The sequence below is a fragment of the Pocillopora damicornis genome, chromosome 2 (assembly GCF_964200805.1).
Source record: "Pocillopora damicornis chromosome 2, jaPocDami1.2, whole genome shotgun sequence".
Classification (NCBI taxonomy): Eukaryota; Metazoa; Cnidaria; class Anthozoa; order Scleractinia; family Pocilloporidae; genus Pocillopora; species Pocillopora damicornis.
The window spans coordinates 21,060,549-21,076,792 of NC_142671.1; the positions used below are offsets into that span (position 1 = coordinate 21,060,549).

A 16,244-nucleotide genomic window follows, 5' to 3' on the forward strand; every position below is an offset into this window, starting at 1 on the left:
TCAATATTGCATGATAGCAAGTGTTTTTTATCATTCTGAAGTCTATTTTTTTCCAAACAGACGGGATAGTTGAGATTATTTGCCTTATTGGCCGACGACAAATGCGAAACAGCATTTTCTAATCAAACTGGGTACGTGTGACTGGCAAGTTCCCTGGCAGTCGTCTGAACTTTGCTGAAACACTAAAACATGGAATGACCTACAACCACCAAAACCACCTATAACCACCTAAAACCACGTGTACAACCACCTAAAACCACCTGAGACCACCTACAACTACCTTCAGAAACATTAAATTCCATGGCCACTTAGAATTTTGTTTTTGTATTGTTAGGTATTAGAGAACTAATATAAAGATTAAGACAAGCCTAAAAGCGGAGCTCCAAATTTTCTGCTTGTTAACGTTTAAATAATTTCTGAAAATACTTGAGCCTGCGATCCATTTGAAACATTAACAACATTAATGACTGATCAGCGGCCACCTTCTAAAAATCACATGACCTCGGTGGTTAGCGGCTACCTTGTTTTGACCGCTGTCAATTGACCATAAATAATGTAAGTTGACGCTAACCTGAACCTTTAATTTTAAATCAAGGCCAATCAATTTTGGATTATAAAGGTTAACGTCAACTTACATCGCATAGAACTCATAGAGCCCACGTAATTTGGATGATGGCCGCTGATCGCTCAAGTATTTTCAAAATTACTAAAAACAAGCAGAAATTGTGCAGTTCCGGTTTTAAGCTTGGCTAAATCTATATATTGTTTAAAATATTCTACCGAAATGAGGAAGTTTCCATGGGATCGGGTGAAGGGTGCTGTTTGCCTATTCAGAGGTCCACAAAGTAAATAGCTGTGTCTACTCTTCGCTGACATGCGCTCTCGGAAATGGAATCAATATTGTTTGTATGGTTAGGGCCTTTTAGTCCTCTAATTGCACCGATAACCCTGGAATGGTTAGATTTGATTTTATCAGTAGACAGCAAATGCAACAAAGAAATAAAACTTTAAGTTTACAGCGTAGCAACGCATTCTTTAATTCACAGAACATAACAAAACATCTGAAAACCGTTAACAAGTAAATATCTTCATCAACCTAAATACCCCGAGCATGATTGGCATGGAACCGTTGCTTCATTCTAAGTTTCACTATATATGTACTCATTTGTTAAAAACTTTTAGAAAATAGCAACAACTCTAAAGGGAAAATTTGGTGTTTTTCACATTTATTTCATTTCATGTCAAGATTACGACATTGTGTGGCTGCAAAAATTGAACAAAACTTACTAACACATCCTTGTAGTAATTCAATGTCTTTCTTAAACAAATACCGTAAACTCTTTTTTTCTCTAGCGAACCCCCGAATATGAAGAAGATAAAATTGATAATGCCACGTAGCTTGTCCCAATGTTAAGGGTAATAACATTGTATTTTCTTTTACAAAATGTTTAACTGAAACAGCTTAATGAAATGATTTGTAAATAATTTCTTACTGAAAAATGCTTAAGGTTCACACGCGAGTTACTTCTCCACATACAACCCCTTGGCCTCTAGTATTGCCCTGCCTCCTTCAGGTAGAAATGTAAGGGTGCGTGTGGGGACCGTTATAGCAGAAAAGGCGAATTTCTGGTCATATTCAGAGAGGCATTTGGTTAGAAAATGCAGGTAAAGATTACCGGTATATTTGACTGTCTTTCCTGACTTATCAGTGCGTTCCCGCACTCTAACACTTTTGACGACAACCTTATCCGCTTGATGAAAAGCCACCCTGCATTGCTCACAGCGTTGGACGCTTTTGGGGCAATCATCTCTGCTTACAAGCTCGTACTGATTTCCCGATATCCTGTCAGGGTCAAGGAAGTTCATTGCTTCAGTAGCTGCATTTGTACTTTTCTCTACCTATGAAATTAAATTGAACCTGATGAGTAACAAACCTAAACCTCAGTCTGCGTATGTATCTGTTTGTTTGTAGCAGAGAAAAATTACCCTTGTAGAAATCCCAGATCTTATAACAATGCCTATTTTTTGGCTAGTGGATCCCAGGATTGTGAATTGCTCGCTATATAGTATGAGCTAAACTCTGGCATTCTTCACTTGTATGACCAACGTGACTCCCACCAAGTTTTGTGTTGGTCTTTGAGTTTGCACCATTAACCCAGTACATTTTAGTCCCAACATCCCCTCTCTAAGTCTGCTTGCCACATTTATAGATATAAACAAATGCAGTCAGAGTTCCTCTCACCTGCCACTTTGTCTTGTCATCACTCTTTGTGATTCGAATAGGGATGACTGCTTGAGGTGTGTCATCACCAACTTCAACTCTGTCGGTGAAGATTTCTGGTTCTGGCAAGTGGACTCTCCTTCTTTTACTCTGTGGAGATGACTTAATTCCAGTAACCATGGGTTTCTTATACATGTCATATGACTTCGGTGTGAAGTTACGCAATGCTGATAGGTGTTGAGCTTGCCTTTCTAGGCTCCACCTGTTCCACTTCACTGGATCGACTTGAAACTGTTCGTACCCAAGAGAAAGCCTATACTTTCCCAAACCACAAACAGCCCTTTCTTCCTCAAGGTAGAATTCCGTTGTCCACTTCTCCAGCATTGATGTAACATTGGCGACCTCCTCTGGAATCTCATCTTCTCGAAGACGTTTTTTCTGAAGTCGGTGTTTGAGTTCTAAACCATTGGTGTAGAACCTACCAGTTATACCCAGATTCTGACGGGCAGATAGGACAAGACAAGTCTTGAATTGTTCCGACCTATGCTTTGTAAACCATCGGTGGAACCCCGGCACCAAGCTCTCCCAGACAGTCTCCAAACGTGCCAATATAATTTGGAAGTCCTCTGGGTCATCTGCGTCTGCCAAGCCATTGTGTAGTAGGACATCATCCTGGGACCCATAGATGTCAGTCATGATTCTGTTCCTTGGTCTTTCATTCGCGCCAAGGGATTTAAGTTTGAGGGCGTCACGTTCCTGACTATGCTGCGTACACCAAACATTGTCTGCATCCTTCAAGATGTCAGTCATACCACCAGCAATAGCTTTGTCAAGATCATGGCCAATCTTCTTTATTCCTAACAATTCTGGTTTAGCAATGATGAGTTCACCAGCGAATCTTCGATAACTCTCTCGACTCTTCTTGAAATGCCAGAAGCTTGGACCGGGGAATTCAGGATGCTTGTTGCTCTGGTCGATTAAGGACTCGTTCGTGTATGTAGTATCTGTTAGCCATAGGCCATCGACCAACTCAAAATTGGTATCGATTCTCAGAATACTGTTTCCAAGAACGCAGAATCGATATATGTCATTCAGCATGTTGGGAGACGAGTTGACTGAGATATATTGTTCTTTTGTGAAGGTAACACTGCTGTTGAGAGGCAGAGTGTGCAAACTTGTTATCAGTGTTTCCGCTTCATTACGCTTCAGTGTGGTCTTGGTTGATGTGGCCTTCATATTCTTGTATTTTCTATTCTTAAACATCTTTGGGCCTGGTATTGTCTCGCTGACGGTGGTTGTCTTTTCCTTGATCAACGTATTATAAACTGTATCTGTAGGCATACCCTCATCCAACAAGTTATCTATGGCTGTAGATGTGCAAGGGTCTTTGCGAAAATATGCTGATGAAGTCGGCTTTTTGGCGTTCCCATGGCGCGAAAGAAAGAATTCTTTACTTTCTCCTCTTGCCCATTTGTACAGAACAAGGTAAAAGGGTTTGAGTTCCTTATCTGTTATGGCCTTGACGGTGGCAATTGTACGTGAAAACTGGGGATTGAACTTGCTGGTCTTGTAATACCTCGTCAGTTCATAAACTTCACTTTCAGGGATATACTCCTTTCTGTAGCCTTTAGAGGTTTTGACGTTTGCATAAAATGCTCCGTTCTCATTTTTGTGAACAGTGCGGGAACCTTCGCTATTGTACTGGAATAGTCTCTTGGCATTACCTTTTGATATATATGCACCATTATCTTCTGCTTCCACTGAGGATATGGGGATTTCCCTCATGTCTAGGGTGAAAAGTTTGTTTTCCCTTATAGCTGAAGGCTTCTCTTTTAAGTTCAGTTCTATGGGGTTTTGAAGAAGGGTGTTAAGAATTGTTTCGTGATCAGTTTCCCCCAGCAATTGTTCTTCCCTGAAATGTAATAGGACATCATATAATGAGGGTCAATGAGGGAATGAGAATGAGCTGCTAGTGTAGCAGCTGGTCGACGCCCAGCCATTGCCTGGGTACCCATACGGAACATTTCAGTTTTTTTGTGTGCATGCGCGGTGGTGGGCATCCTCGAACGGTGCCACGAGGCTACCGAGTTGAAACCTCACTATCACGTTTAGTTTCCCGATTTTTTGGTCTTAGTGTTAAGCTAATGAGGTAAAATTTTTTGCGAGTTAACTCAAAGCCTTCGTGGATTAAAAGTTTCATATTGCAAATGGTTGGTCACCGTTCGCGGCAACATCTAGCTAGCCAATCCGAGCCAAAAGTTTCGACGATTCTATAGCCTTCAAGACTTGTTGAAAAAGAGTTTTTTACCAGTGATTTTCTTCCTTCCATTTTTTTTATTAGCAGTACACTGAATTAAGATATTTCCATGTCGGCAACAAGTCTTTGAAAAACAACTTTGAGATTTCAGGGCAAATCTTTTACGATGTTGTAACAGATTTAGTGGTTTCTGCGAGAATAGAATTATATCAGCGATGGCAGTGCCTAGTAAAGTAAGGTTACCAACAGGTCATTTAAGACAATGAACTGGTTGTTTATGAAATAACCAAATAACCTACTATTTTATAAAACACGTGGGTACCTGACTTGACTGTTCCTCTGTGTAAAATTATTTTTCTCTGAATTTGTGGGTTCTTCTAACTAAATCAAGAAAAGTAAGAGTTAGCGTTAATAAAATGAACATTTAAGTCGTAAACTCATGCACTGAAGTGGCCCCACCTCACAAAACCCGTAAAATGTTAACCTTCTAGTGAGTGATCCTGGCAGTTTTTGCTGATATATCAATTACTGGCTAAAAAGTGTAGCAGTCCACATACCCTGCAATATTTAAATGAAGATATACATACCTTAAGAGCTTTACTTGGAAGATATCCAACAAAGTCTAAAAGGAAAAGATCATAAGGTTAAAAAAATTGCTAAATTTCATAAACTTATGCGGACGTGCTAGTTTTCCTGCCATTACCCCACTGGAACTTTCTTAGATTCCCTGCTTAATCGCTACAATTATGTGGAAATCAGAATTATTTGTCTCTTTTTTCTATCAAATTAGAAGCCCAGTTTTGCCAATTAAGCAGCCCCCATTTGTTCTCCTTCTCATATCCTCTGCTGAAGATCCAAGAAGCGGAAGTGACATTTGCCATAATTACTTACCAGCTTCATCTTCATCAGAAGAAGGCATGGATATAGATACAATTGCTGAAAATCAAACTACATGTTCAGTAAAATTGGGAAAGGGGAATCAGAATAATTCAGCTAGGTTCAGAACATTGAGTGCGGGCACTAATAATGTGTTTGGCAAAAGCAAAATCAATTTATGAATATTTCAGTAAGCAATAGTGTAGTTCCAAGAAAAAGTCAACAGTCAGCGAACAACGCAACCCTCTACCCCACTCTCTAGGGGGGGAGTGGGGTCGTATCATTAAGATTTCAGAAAGCCACCTACTGCTCATTTACATCTGATAAAATAACAAAAGAATAATAAAACAGCGCATATGTTACAAGCCTCGTTCTTTCAAGCACTGAATCAATTTTACGTAATTCCGCACCTAACTCAGCCCCCCACCCCCATGCCTCCTCCTCTTACGATCATCTTTTTAGCATTCAGGATGTCCATAAACTTGGATACGAGAGCAAACGTCAGGAAGTTTAAAACTGGATGTCCTGACCAGGCAGTATATTGAGATTAATTTTCTTAATTGTCCACTTGACTGAATACTCTTATTTTCTAGTAATTACTGATAGTAAGTGGAATGCTGCCGAGAGGTTAGTGCAAGTAACTGATGAAAGGTTTTTTGGGGGAGCGTTGTATTCATGTCAGGTCCATGTTTCTGTTGATCACCTGTGTCGCAAATCTTCTGTTTGGAATCGGATTGCTTGTCCCGGGAAGCAAAGCACTTGCCGTTGCAATCATAAACTGTTGCGTTCGCAGTCCATCTATCTTCGACAATTTTAGAGGGAACCAAACTAAACCAAACCCCTTGTTGAGTTACTTGTCGGGGTTAGATTACGATGCAGGCTACATTCAAAGTGTTATTAAATCACGAGTCTGTTTCTTTCTTTATGACAGGCTTCACTCGAGATTTACACGCGAGAGACTTCGCTTGTTGCTTCAAGAAATAAAAGTGACACAAAGTGCCGCGCGGTCGACAATAAAGAAGCACAAGAGAGTCAGAGCCAGTGCCAGGGAAAAACGATAAGAGCGTTCGTTTGGATTCAAATAGTGAATTGTTAAGTCTTGAAATGCTAAGAACAATTCATTTCGAAACTATGACAGGTTTTGGGAAAAAGAATTACGGGTGCGATATCTGTTATTCTTAAGGAAAAAAGTCGCACCTTCGCGCTCGCTTATGGCAAACTCAAAAAATTACTGAGCGCATTATCATCAATTCGATGGCAACACCGACGAGTGCAAATTTACCTTACCTAATTCCACAGTGCAGCTTAATTGTTATTGCCGACATGAATTCCGATAAGTTGCGAACTTTTCCGTTTAGCTTCGGCTAGATTCCCTCAGCGTTATCCAGGAGGACAAAAGGACTATTGTGTAACGCTCATCGGAAAAGCTGATAGAAAAGTTGAGGCATAGGAATGGACCATTTCTTGATACGATTTTCAAATACCAGCTGAACTGTATATGACTATTGATTGTTTTGTAATTGTTAGACAATTCGAAAAGATAGAATGTGTTCAAACGCTACCCAGGTAGATAAAAATCTCAGATTGCCAGGCATTTAGTCTTTGTGAAACCGTGGCCGTGAGTCGAGCAACAAAATATTTAAAATGTCAAGAATAAGGCGAATTCATATGAAGTACACCCAAACTTCCAGAAATGGTTAGCCGCTAAGCCACCTTCTTGCTTGGCGATTTAGAACAAACATGTAATACATTCAGGCAAAGTCGCTGCCATCGTAAGAGCCCTAATTCAACATTTGAAATTACTCTCCACACAAAACATATTACCTTCGGGGTCCTCTTGAAATGAAGCCATCAGTGAGTCGACAGGGCCACCTTGAGAGACCAGCCTGGACGAGGAAGGTTGCGATGTGATCGAGCGCTGATGTGTTCTCTCCAACGGGTACAAAACGCGGGTAGCTGCAAAAACATGGAATGACCCAAACCCACCAAAAACCAACTACAACCACCTAAAACCACCTGAACCAACTAAAACCACCTACAACCACCTACGACCACCTTCAACCACCTGAACCACCAAAACCACCTGAAACCACCTGAAACCACCTACAACCACCTTTAGAATACCATTTTTATCATTTTGAGGCATTTTTGTTACAATTTTGTTGACAAATGCAAATACACACAGGAAATGTTGTCTTGTTTCTAATTAAAAAAAGCTATAGAAAATTTTTTCGTATAGACTTTGGCGGGAAAATTTGGACCGATTTGCTCTGAATTTCTCTTTGTAAATTCGGTCGAAGACAAGAACAAGCTGCCACGTTCTTTAGTAGGATAATTTGTAACAACGTATTTGCGTGGTTCAATGTCTTATCAGCTTTTGTTACGTCAAGAAAATTTTGGAAGTTAAATTTGGTCTTTAGCTGTCTAATCAGAAATCCTTGTTCACTTCTTAAAATCTTACTTGTGTCCTTTTCCTTTTCCTGTGCTACATGAAATGCCGGTGGAAAATCTATTTTGTGATGTTTTGCAATGTTTGTGTGTTCTATGTGGTTTTAATCCAAGGAATTTATCAATGAATTTACCACTTTATTTTATCCATTTTTTAATTCGCTCAGATTCAAGAGTTTTAAGTCTGTACAAATGTTTTGTTAATCAATTAGTGAGCTAGTTTGTAGAAAGTTGCAAAAGTTGTTTTCATTTTTAGGCAAATTGATTGGTTTTTTTAAACCAACAATTGGTTGTCTTTTAATAAAGCTTCCTTTTTGGCTGGGAAAAAGATGCGACTCAAAACAAAAAAGGTGCCATTCTTGAATAAATTGCACCAATGACAGCCATTCAGATCACAAGGATCACCAGTGATTTCAAAATGAAAGTAATATGAAAAATCATGATTATTATACACACTTTTTCATCTCTGAAGTCTGAAAGATAAAACGGCGGATATTCCTGACTTGGAAACTTAGTAAACGTTGAACCTTATTCCTTACCTTTCCAAAGTAAATATTCTTATGTTAGAAGTAGTAAGGAAAATGATGGAAATTCTCCCTACATGACTATGAGGAGCCCTTTCCTCGAAAGTCCGAAAAAGCTTACGTGTTTCCGCGCAGTATCCGCAATTTACCGCGTTTTCGCACATTGTTGTTCGTGAAACGTGCGCGTTTCCTCGTTAGGGAGGAGAGCTGGGGAAAAGACTGGTTCACTTCATCATGGCGGGACATGGCGGTAGATATTGTGAGAAGTCTGCAGGGAAATGGCAGCTTGCTTTGGCACAAGGCCCGGAACTAAAGAGCCCCTCAGCTTCTGCGCAAATTTCCTCTACTTACTGATATTTAAATATAAAATGGAAGGATGCCGCAAAACAGATATGAAGACCATGTTGCCCAAGTGCATGCCAGATGTCAATTGACAGCAAAAGGTAGGTAAAGAAACTTAAAAAAACTACAGTTTTTAAATTAATTTTATCAGTGTAATATTTGATATTATTGGCTTAGTTGGCTTAAGAGTGGTGAACTATTCCGATATTTTGTGAAGGAGTATTGCCGCAAATTTGAAAATTTAAATCTGGGTACCTCTGGACACGTGATGTTGTTGTTGTGATAGGAGCTCTTTTAGGCGTGACAGTCGATGTAGTTTTCTCGTATGGGGCAGAAACTCACTGTAGATCCCTCAGTGGATCCTTTTGGTTTAGCGTCACGCAATGTCCCCTCCCTGGTGATCCCAATGAAAGGCTGTGCTCTTTTCAGTTGTTATACCTTCTATTGCCTTAGAACAGCCTCAAATCAGCACATCGCGCAAATCAGTAAGGTTAAAACATTGTGCTAACTTCCATCTCATCTCCAACTTCATGCTTATGTCTCAACTTACTGAAAAGTGGTAGCTTCACAATTGATTGATCACTGACAATTGCAACAGCTTTTCTAGGTGAAATCTTTCCCTCAGCATATAGGAAATTTTGTAGTACCAAGACTGCTTCAGTCAGAGAGTATAATTATGTCATTTCAGATATTGATAGGAATAAGACAGGTATTGTAAACACTGGCAAGTAAGCTGCACTCAAAGATGAGTGGCACCCCAAGTTTGGTAACTCAAATTTTGGGAAAGAAAGTTTTGAAAGAAATCAAATGAAAGCTTAGAGCAGTCTTGAGAAAGTTGCTGTATATCAGTTGCTTTATCAAAGTTACACCCAAAGTACCTGGAATCCTTAGCTATAATTTCAGCTATAATGGTATGGACATCATATCTACTGATTGAACTTATATTTGATCTTACTTTGGTGATGTTCAAAGAATTACCTGTCATTTAAACAACTGTAACTTGCTTTGCTTCAGTACATTTGAAAAACTGCATTGTGTGCCTTGTTACTAAACAGTTTAGGGCTCTCAGCTTACAAGTCTGATTTAAATGTACTTACACTGGCACCCCTGTGGAGCAGCAAATTATTTTCGCTTACACACAAGGGATTGAATTATCTTGCATTTGCATATATTAGTCATCTATTGGTCCATCCCAATGCCCTCTAGAAGTATCTTTAAAAATTTCAAAAGACTGACTCGAAAATCTAGGGTACATTATTTTCACAGTGTTGTGTGTGTAAAGACTCGTCTCTTTAACACTGTGTATAGAAAGTTTTACATTATCATTTATTTTATAAAAAGGGATGCAGATACAAGTACGTGAAATTGATGATATGATTGGTGATTAATTGAATGATTGATCAATCACACAATAGATTATTCTGGTTATGACTAAATGATTATGATTTTCCTTTAACTGACTTTTTTTATGTATCTCAGCTGTAGTAGCTTTCCATTCCATACAATCTGGTACATTTAGTGCAGAGAATGTTTATTGCTGAGGAGATTGTATTACAGGAATGAGAGTGGTGGACAAGTGTTAAAAATTTTTGAATACCATTACCAGGGTGTAGGTATCATGCTATCACATCAAATTAGGTAAACATTCATAACAAGAGAATTTTCATGGTAAAATATCAAACTTTGCAGTAGTAAATAAGGAGATTGTGTGCATAGATAGGTGGAGTCACAAAAGTAGATGAATCAGCGAAGTACTCACTGTAGAGTAAGAAGCATGTGACTGTAGATAAGGTGTCATGAGGGGTCTATAGATATTGTGAAGATTGTGTTTTTGTACAAACTGTAAGGTGATCTTTTGATAAGGGTTACATTTTACTGGTTTAAAGGGTTACCTGGTTCTTGGAAAAAAATTTAATCTTAATTATATTTCTAAGCTACTGGACATTTCTATGCAGTCAGATTAAGATTCATATTTTGTTTGTAATCAAAAACAGTGATATTTCATTGATAATTAACTATTCATTTAGCAAGGCAAGAGTGGGTATGATGCTCTTATCCAGTTGTTTAGTTTCTGGAGTTCATTAAGTCCACAAATTTTGAATTCTTTTAAGTATTTCAGGATAAGCATAAACTTGAATTCATTTCAATTTGCATTTTTCTGGTTTTATTTCTGAAGATGGAGGCAATAATTTGCAAAGAACTTAGTGTTAGTTAGGTTTCTTAAGGACTTGACAAGAATATGGTTGTTTCCACTCATTTTAGAGACCATTGTGAAAATTACTTTTTTTAAACTAAACTAATAGTTTGGGGAAGGTGGCACTTTTGTTGTTAAGGCTCTGCAAAGTTTTATTGAAGAATCCCTTAGACTGATGGCACTCTAGTAAAATTGTGACAGAATGAGTCTTGCTGCACATGGATGTGACACTTTTAATCACTGGATACTCCATAAGGGTTAAGTTTCTTTCTTTTTAGAAACACGTTTTTCTAAGCACAAGGTCATACTGTACTTCACAGTAGACTATGGTAAAATGCAGATGAAAGGATAGCAACAAAAAGGCTGCACTGATCAATCCAAACTTGTTTTATTACATTTTTTTGCTTGACTTTTAGAGCAACAGATTTGAAAGGGCTTCAAATTTTTGTGTCAGTCATAAAAAAACACTTAAATGGTTTTGCTTGTGTAATGTGATTGATGCAATACTGCAAAACTGAAAAAAGTGAATCTGTAGTGGATTAATAATCACTTATTTGATGGTGTAACATATGCACTACATATGCACATGATGTACTTTGATCTAGTGCATCAACACTCCTGCAGCACTTGACCATTTCTCAGTTAACATCGCCTACGATGAACTGCTGATCATGATGATGGTTTAACATATAATTCAACCAGACATTTTGCTCATTGCTTAAAAAATAAGAGCCTATTATATATTAAACCAGGGAATAAGGTTTATTAATTTGAGCCTTTCCTTAATTTTCTTTTCAGTCAATACAACTACTTGTTATGGAGGGACATGTCTACTCAAATAGTCACTCACAACAAGTATTCATTGAAGAAATTGTGGACTGTTTCCTTTAAGGATCTGTCTTTCCTGTTGTACTTTGATGCGAAGCCCTAAATCAAGTGTTAGATCAGATCTGAGGTTTTAGAAGGCTAGATGGGGCAATATCCCAGATGTTATTATCCAGAAAATTAATTAGCAGTTTGTCTGGTGGATAGTTTTGTCCAACCTTCAAACAAATGGGGCAGTGCAATATACCAGTAACTGTTATGAAATACTGGACTACCAGTACAAGTAGTTGGCCAGCCAACTGGACTATAAATGAAAAATGAAGGCCTCAAGACCTAGCTAGGGTTAATGTATTGTTTTTGTAAAGCTTTTGGAAGAGCTTTGGCTGCATGGGCTACTTACATTGTACTTAGAGAGGCAAATAAATAAGGTCAAAGTAAGCTACTGTGACACTGATAGAATGCAATTTGTTCCCATTAAAGAGTGTTGCATGTTGTAATTTAATAGAGTGTATTTATTTAAGATTCACCATAAAAGGATGACAGTAGAACATGTTGAGCCAAGAAATGACAGTGAAGAGTATTAGGAGATTGATAATGACTGACAACAACAATGATTTCTATTTGAAATCTTGCTGTAGTTACCGTCGTGAATGAAATTTAATTTGATTTCACTTGAATGGAAAGTGCGTTTTAACATTCTTTTATCTTCGTTCTTGATCCAAGTAGGTTGTCTAGATGTTAGCCTTTTCTTGATCATTGACTGCAAGGCAATGGCACCAGAATACACCAGCAATTGTCACTTACCAACCCCTGCTTTCTTATTTTACAGTTGTCAAAGGTTGCATAATATTGTGGCTTCTGGAAGGCAAAGGTAGCCTAAAGTCTACACAAGCCTTAATCGCGACAGCACCAAGCAAAGGCTATGCTTGTCGCAGAAGAACGAATTTAAAGGAAAAATTGAGTTGAGTTGAGTAAATGAAAGGTGACTTATTTTTCAGTTTCATGGTTTTCTATAAAATTTTAAATATATGGATGTGGTTGAAGTTGGCTCTATGTTGTCATCCTAGATGCTAGTGGATATGCAAGGAGTTCTTTCACCAAGCTGTTGGCTCACAACCCTTTTAATTTGGGAGGTATGACTGGAGTTTTTTTGTTTGTTTGTTTGTTTTTACTATAGTACTGTTAAATTGAGTGGACCACATTAAATTGTTCCAACAAGTGCTTTAACAGAACTTATTTAATGTATTTACTTTTTCACTTGAAGATTTTTAAATTTATGTTTAAGTCTTTTTGGTTTTCCCAGGTGGACAGATTCAGGGTTTTACTATAATTTTAAGTCCAAGGCTTCTTTGGGTTTTCTTCTATTCAGGGTCATAAGTTAAACATCTTTTTAGTATTTTGAGGCTTCACTTTTTTTTTATTTTTACTGTTTACAGGTCTTAAATTTTTATTACTAATTGAGAGGCTCATAGATTCAAATATTATATTTACACTCACTAAATATTAATTTTTACTATTCATGTATGATAGGACTTTTACATGAGGAGATCAAACCTCTAATTTGCTATGTGGCTAGTAGCTGTTCATATTGATGAGTGATTTTTGTTGTGTGCCTGTCCTTGCACATGCATGGATAAACTGAGTCAAGATGCAAATTGGCATAGGGCCTGTCTCCTTGGAACTCATGTAAGTCATTTAGTTTCATCATGTGCTACAATATAATGACTGACTGACTGACTGACTGATTGGCTGGCTGGCTGGCTGGCTGGCTGGCTGGCTGGCTGGCTGGCTGGCTGGCTAACTTTTTGACAAGCAGGAGAATTGTCTGCTCCGATATCGTTGTCTTTATTCACGCTTTTTTATGTCACGTTTTGATTCCCTCTGCATACACGAAGTGTAAAGATGGGCAACTTAGTTGGAATAATGTGCTGTTCTTTTTCGCAACGGGGGTTCTAAATTGCAAAATTTCTGTAACCAGCGAGTTCATCTATGAGAATTGCAACGAGACGATGGATGTTCTCGTCGACTCATCACGCAATGTATACCTTCCGCTATGGGAGAATACCTCTCGCTCTTGGAACCAATCATATCGCAGGATTTGTCGGGTACCACCCGCTGACGCATTGAGAGAAAAATAAAAGAGGTTGTCTCGATTTCTTTTGATCAATATTTTTCAAACTCATGAATAAGTCGTAAAACATATTAAAGGAAATAAGTATCGTGGTGGAAAAATAGATTGAAGGGTGAACATGGGTTTTTATCATTTTATTTCTCTATTGGGGGAAGGTATTAATCCTGATTGCCTCTCAACTTCAGAAGTCTTCAAAGATAACCGTTGTTTGTCTCGCTTCCATGGAGAGAAACCATGGTTAGATTGATAAATATTGTAGTAGGAACCTGATTGCCCCCGCCCCCGTTGAACGTCGCACGTAGATTTGCTCAGGGGTTTTGAAGATCTATCTCAAAGGAAGTTTGTTTTCCTGGACTCAGTTGTTGATGGTTTATTCCGGAGGAGGGGGTGAGGGGGCACTGAGATAGAAGACAGGTTAGCTGCCTTTCGGGGAAGTCAAGTCTGTTAACGGCAATATCTTTTACCAAAACGAATCCCACAGTTAAGCAGTTTTTGTGTTCCTATTCGCTCTTACGAATCAAATGTGTCGTAAAGGCCTGTAGCTGTGTGGTAAGGAAGTGTTGCATTACTTGCTTTGCCATTGGGAAAGTTATCCTTGTGACGTAATGCCCATATGATTGTGCTGTGTTCGTGATATATAATCATCATTTTTTGGGCCAGAATAATCAGCAATACTTTTCGGTTGGAATAGAATTACGCGAATTCTCTCCTCTTTAGAGGGGTGGTGGGGAAACTGGCGACATGGAGTTTACTTTGGCAGTGAAATGGTGTTTACTTCGACTCTGCTTTATTTCCTAGTGTAAGTTTTTTTTCACCTTAGATGTATAGTACTTAATATTTTACTAGTTTTCATCCGCAGATAAATTTTGCTGAAATTGTCTCTTTCAAGTGGACAATGGTTTATTTGAAGATTGCAGTTATGGAAGAATGGTCAATGATGTCTACTGGAATTGAAGGTTACAAGATGATATGATGGTATACTGATTACAGGTTAAAAAGTTCTTCATTTTACTGAGTCCATGGTTATCTTTTACAGAAACCAATTTAGACGTTCAGTTTGACAGTGGGATACTATCTACTTACTTTTGATCGTTTATCATTGTCACTACTTGAAACTGCTTGCATAAGCAGTCTTTTGGTTAGATCTCAATGACATTATTAGGATTTAACCGTCTAAGGGCATAGTAAAACTGAACTGCATAAAGGTCCAAAATAACTGCAAGGTTTGGCTTAGGTGAACTTCTTGAAATTTGTAGTCAAACCCAAATTATAGAGAATACGCTAATTTCAATTAGTTTTGTTTAATCCTCAACATGTAATTCTAGTAATTAGAAAATCAACCAATATCCATTTTAGTGTCCAAAAAAATGAATAAAATGAAATCGAATCAGTCAAATTCACGTCATACAACTCCGAAAGTGGATCTCCATGGCCTAAAATTCGCCAAAATTGTTTTTCGTGTTATCAATAATTACAGAAATATTTGCTTTACTGCAGCTAGAATTGCGGAGGCATTTCAGAAAGCTACGTGTAAAACGCAAGTTGTAATATGCAATTCCTTGCCTAAAGCAGAATTCACTCTACTCCAGTGATTTGAGAGCTCTCCGCTTACAGTTTCGCCCTTCTCTGTTTGTTCTTTCTATCGCTGTTTACTTATTTCATAAACGATGCGTTCTTCATTCTAATAAATTTGTACTTATGGTTTTTTCGACTCAAAGACTTAAACAGTGCACTGAACCTGGTTTCGTATTTAAGGATATTATGTTTATTTCCTGCCCGTTCACATGAGAGCACAGTTTACCTTTGTAATCTTAAACCTTACTGCAGATTGCTGGATGAAGCAAATGACAAAGATTGGACCTAAGAGAGCATTAGCTTGCAGTTTGTTATAAGAAGAAAAGCTTCTATAGTAATAACATCAAGAAAAAGTTCATTCTACACTATGGAGTAAGGTTTGCTCGACAGAGAAGCCAATTTGAAGATTGACGTCTCTTGGTCCTCTGTTGATTAAATACAATTGTTATGTAGTTTACTTCAGATTGCCAGATAAGGAAAAAGACTGTAATTGTAAATAGTATTTTTAATCTCTCTTGGAAATCTTGAACTTTTAATCTGATAGCTTCGACATTATTAATCTTCAATTTTATTTTAAATACAAAAGACCATGGAAAGGAAGGCAAAAAATTTGGAGTTAACATTTTTATGACTTGAATTCTTGGTCTTGATTATTTCATTTTCCTGTTTTGCAGTTTTGTTCGACCATCCAAAGCTGGATAGCAAGGAACACGATCACCTTAAACATAGGACCAGAGCCAAATATCAATTTTAGAAATCTGAATACTAAGGAACCGAATCGACCCCCAATTCAGATAATAAAGTGAAAAAGTGGGGTTCAATCCGTCAGCCATCCCCCACCACACCCGCCC

The 16,244-nt window shown here is 38.1% G+C and overlaps 1 protein-coding gene and 1 long non-coding RNA gene across 6 annotated transcripts; one reads left to right on the forward strand and one right to left on the reverse strand.

Moving 5' to 3' along the window:
- Positions 1 to 1,209: 1,209 nt before the first annotated feature.
- LOC149050294 (uncharacterized) lies at positions 1,210 to 7,305 on the reverse strand. Of its 3 annotated transcripts, none has more exons than XM_089196904.1 (5): positions 7,179 to 7,305; positions 5,066 to 5,100; positions 4,801 to 4,859; positions 2,243 to 4,133; positions 1,210 to 1,899 (listed from the first exon to the last, which is right to left on the reverse strand). In XM_089196904.1, the coding sequence occupies exons 1-5, from the start codon at positions 7,204 to 7,206 to the stop codon at positions 1,522 to 1,524; spliced, it is 2,391 nt and encodes a 796-aa protein (XP_089053030.1). In that variant the 5' UTR covers positions 7,207 to 7,305; the 3' UTR covers positions 1,210 to 1,521. The 3 variants fall into 3 exon arrangements, with proteins under 3 accessions (XP_089053030.1, XP_089053031.1, XP_089053029.1); XM_089196905.1 differs by having other exon boundaries at positions 4,801 to 4,855; positions 7,179 to 7,227; XM_089196903.1 differs by lacking the exon at positions 7,179 to 7,305 and adding an exon at positions 5,370 to 5,773.
- LOC113684002 (uncharacterized) lies at positions 5,844 to 16,167 on the forward strand. Of its 3 annotated transcripts, none has more exons than XR_016183815.1 (5): positions 5,844 to 5,981; positions 6,286 to 8,769; positions 12,517 to 12,820; positions 13,218 to 13,373; positions 14,665 to 16,167. It is a non-coding gene; the product is annotated as an uncharacterized LOC113684002 (long non-coding RNA). The 3 variants fall into 3 exon arrangements; XR_016183814.1 differs by lacking the exon at positions 5,844 to 5,981 and having other exon boundaries at positions 7,324 to 8,769; positions 14,678 to 14,808; positions 15,646 to 16,167; XR_016183813.1 differs by lacking the exon at positions 5,844 to 5,981 and having other exon boundaries at positions 7,324 to 8,769; positions 12,517 to 12,653; positions 12,755 to 12,820; positions 13,666 to 16,167.
- The last annotated feature ends 77 nt before the right edge of the window (positions 16,168 to 16,244 follow it).

What these genes read in the sequence shown, in the direction of transcription:
- LOC149050294 (XM_089196904.1), bottom strand. Translation starts at nt 7,206, where the DNA reads ATGGCTTCATTTCAAGAGGACCCCGAAG. An exon ending in TTCCAAGTAAAGCTCTTAAG is followed by an intron (nt 4,860 to 5,065) that starts GTATGTATATCT and finishes TTCTTGATTTAG; the next exon opens with TTAGAAGAACCCACAAATTC. An exon ending in CAGAGGAACAGTCAAGTCAG is followed by an intron (nt 4,134 to 4,800) that starts GTACCCACGTGT and finishes ATTACATTTCAG; the next exon opens with GGAAGAACAATTGCTGGGGG.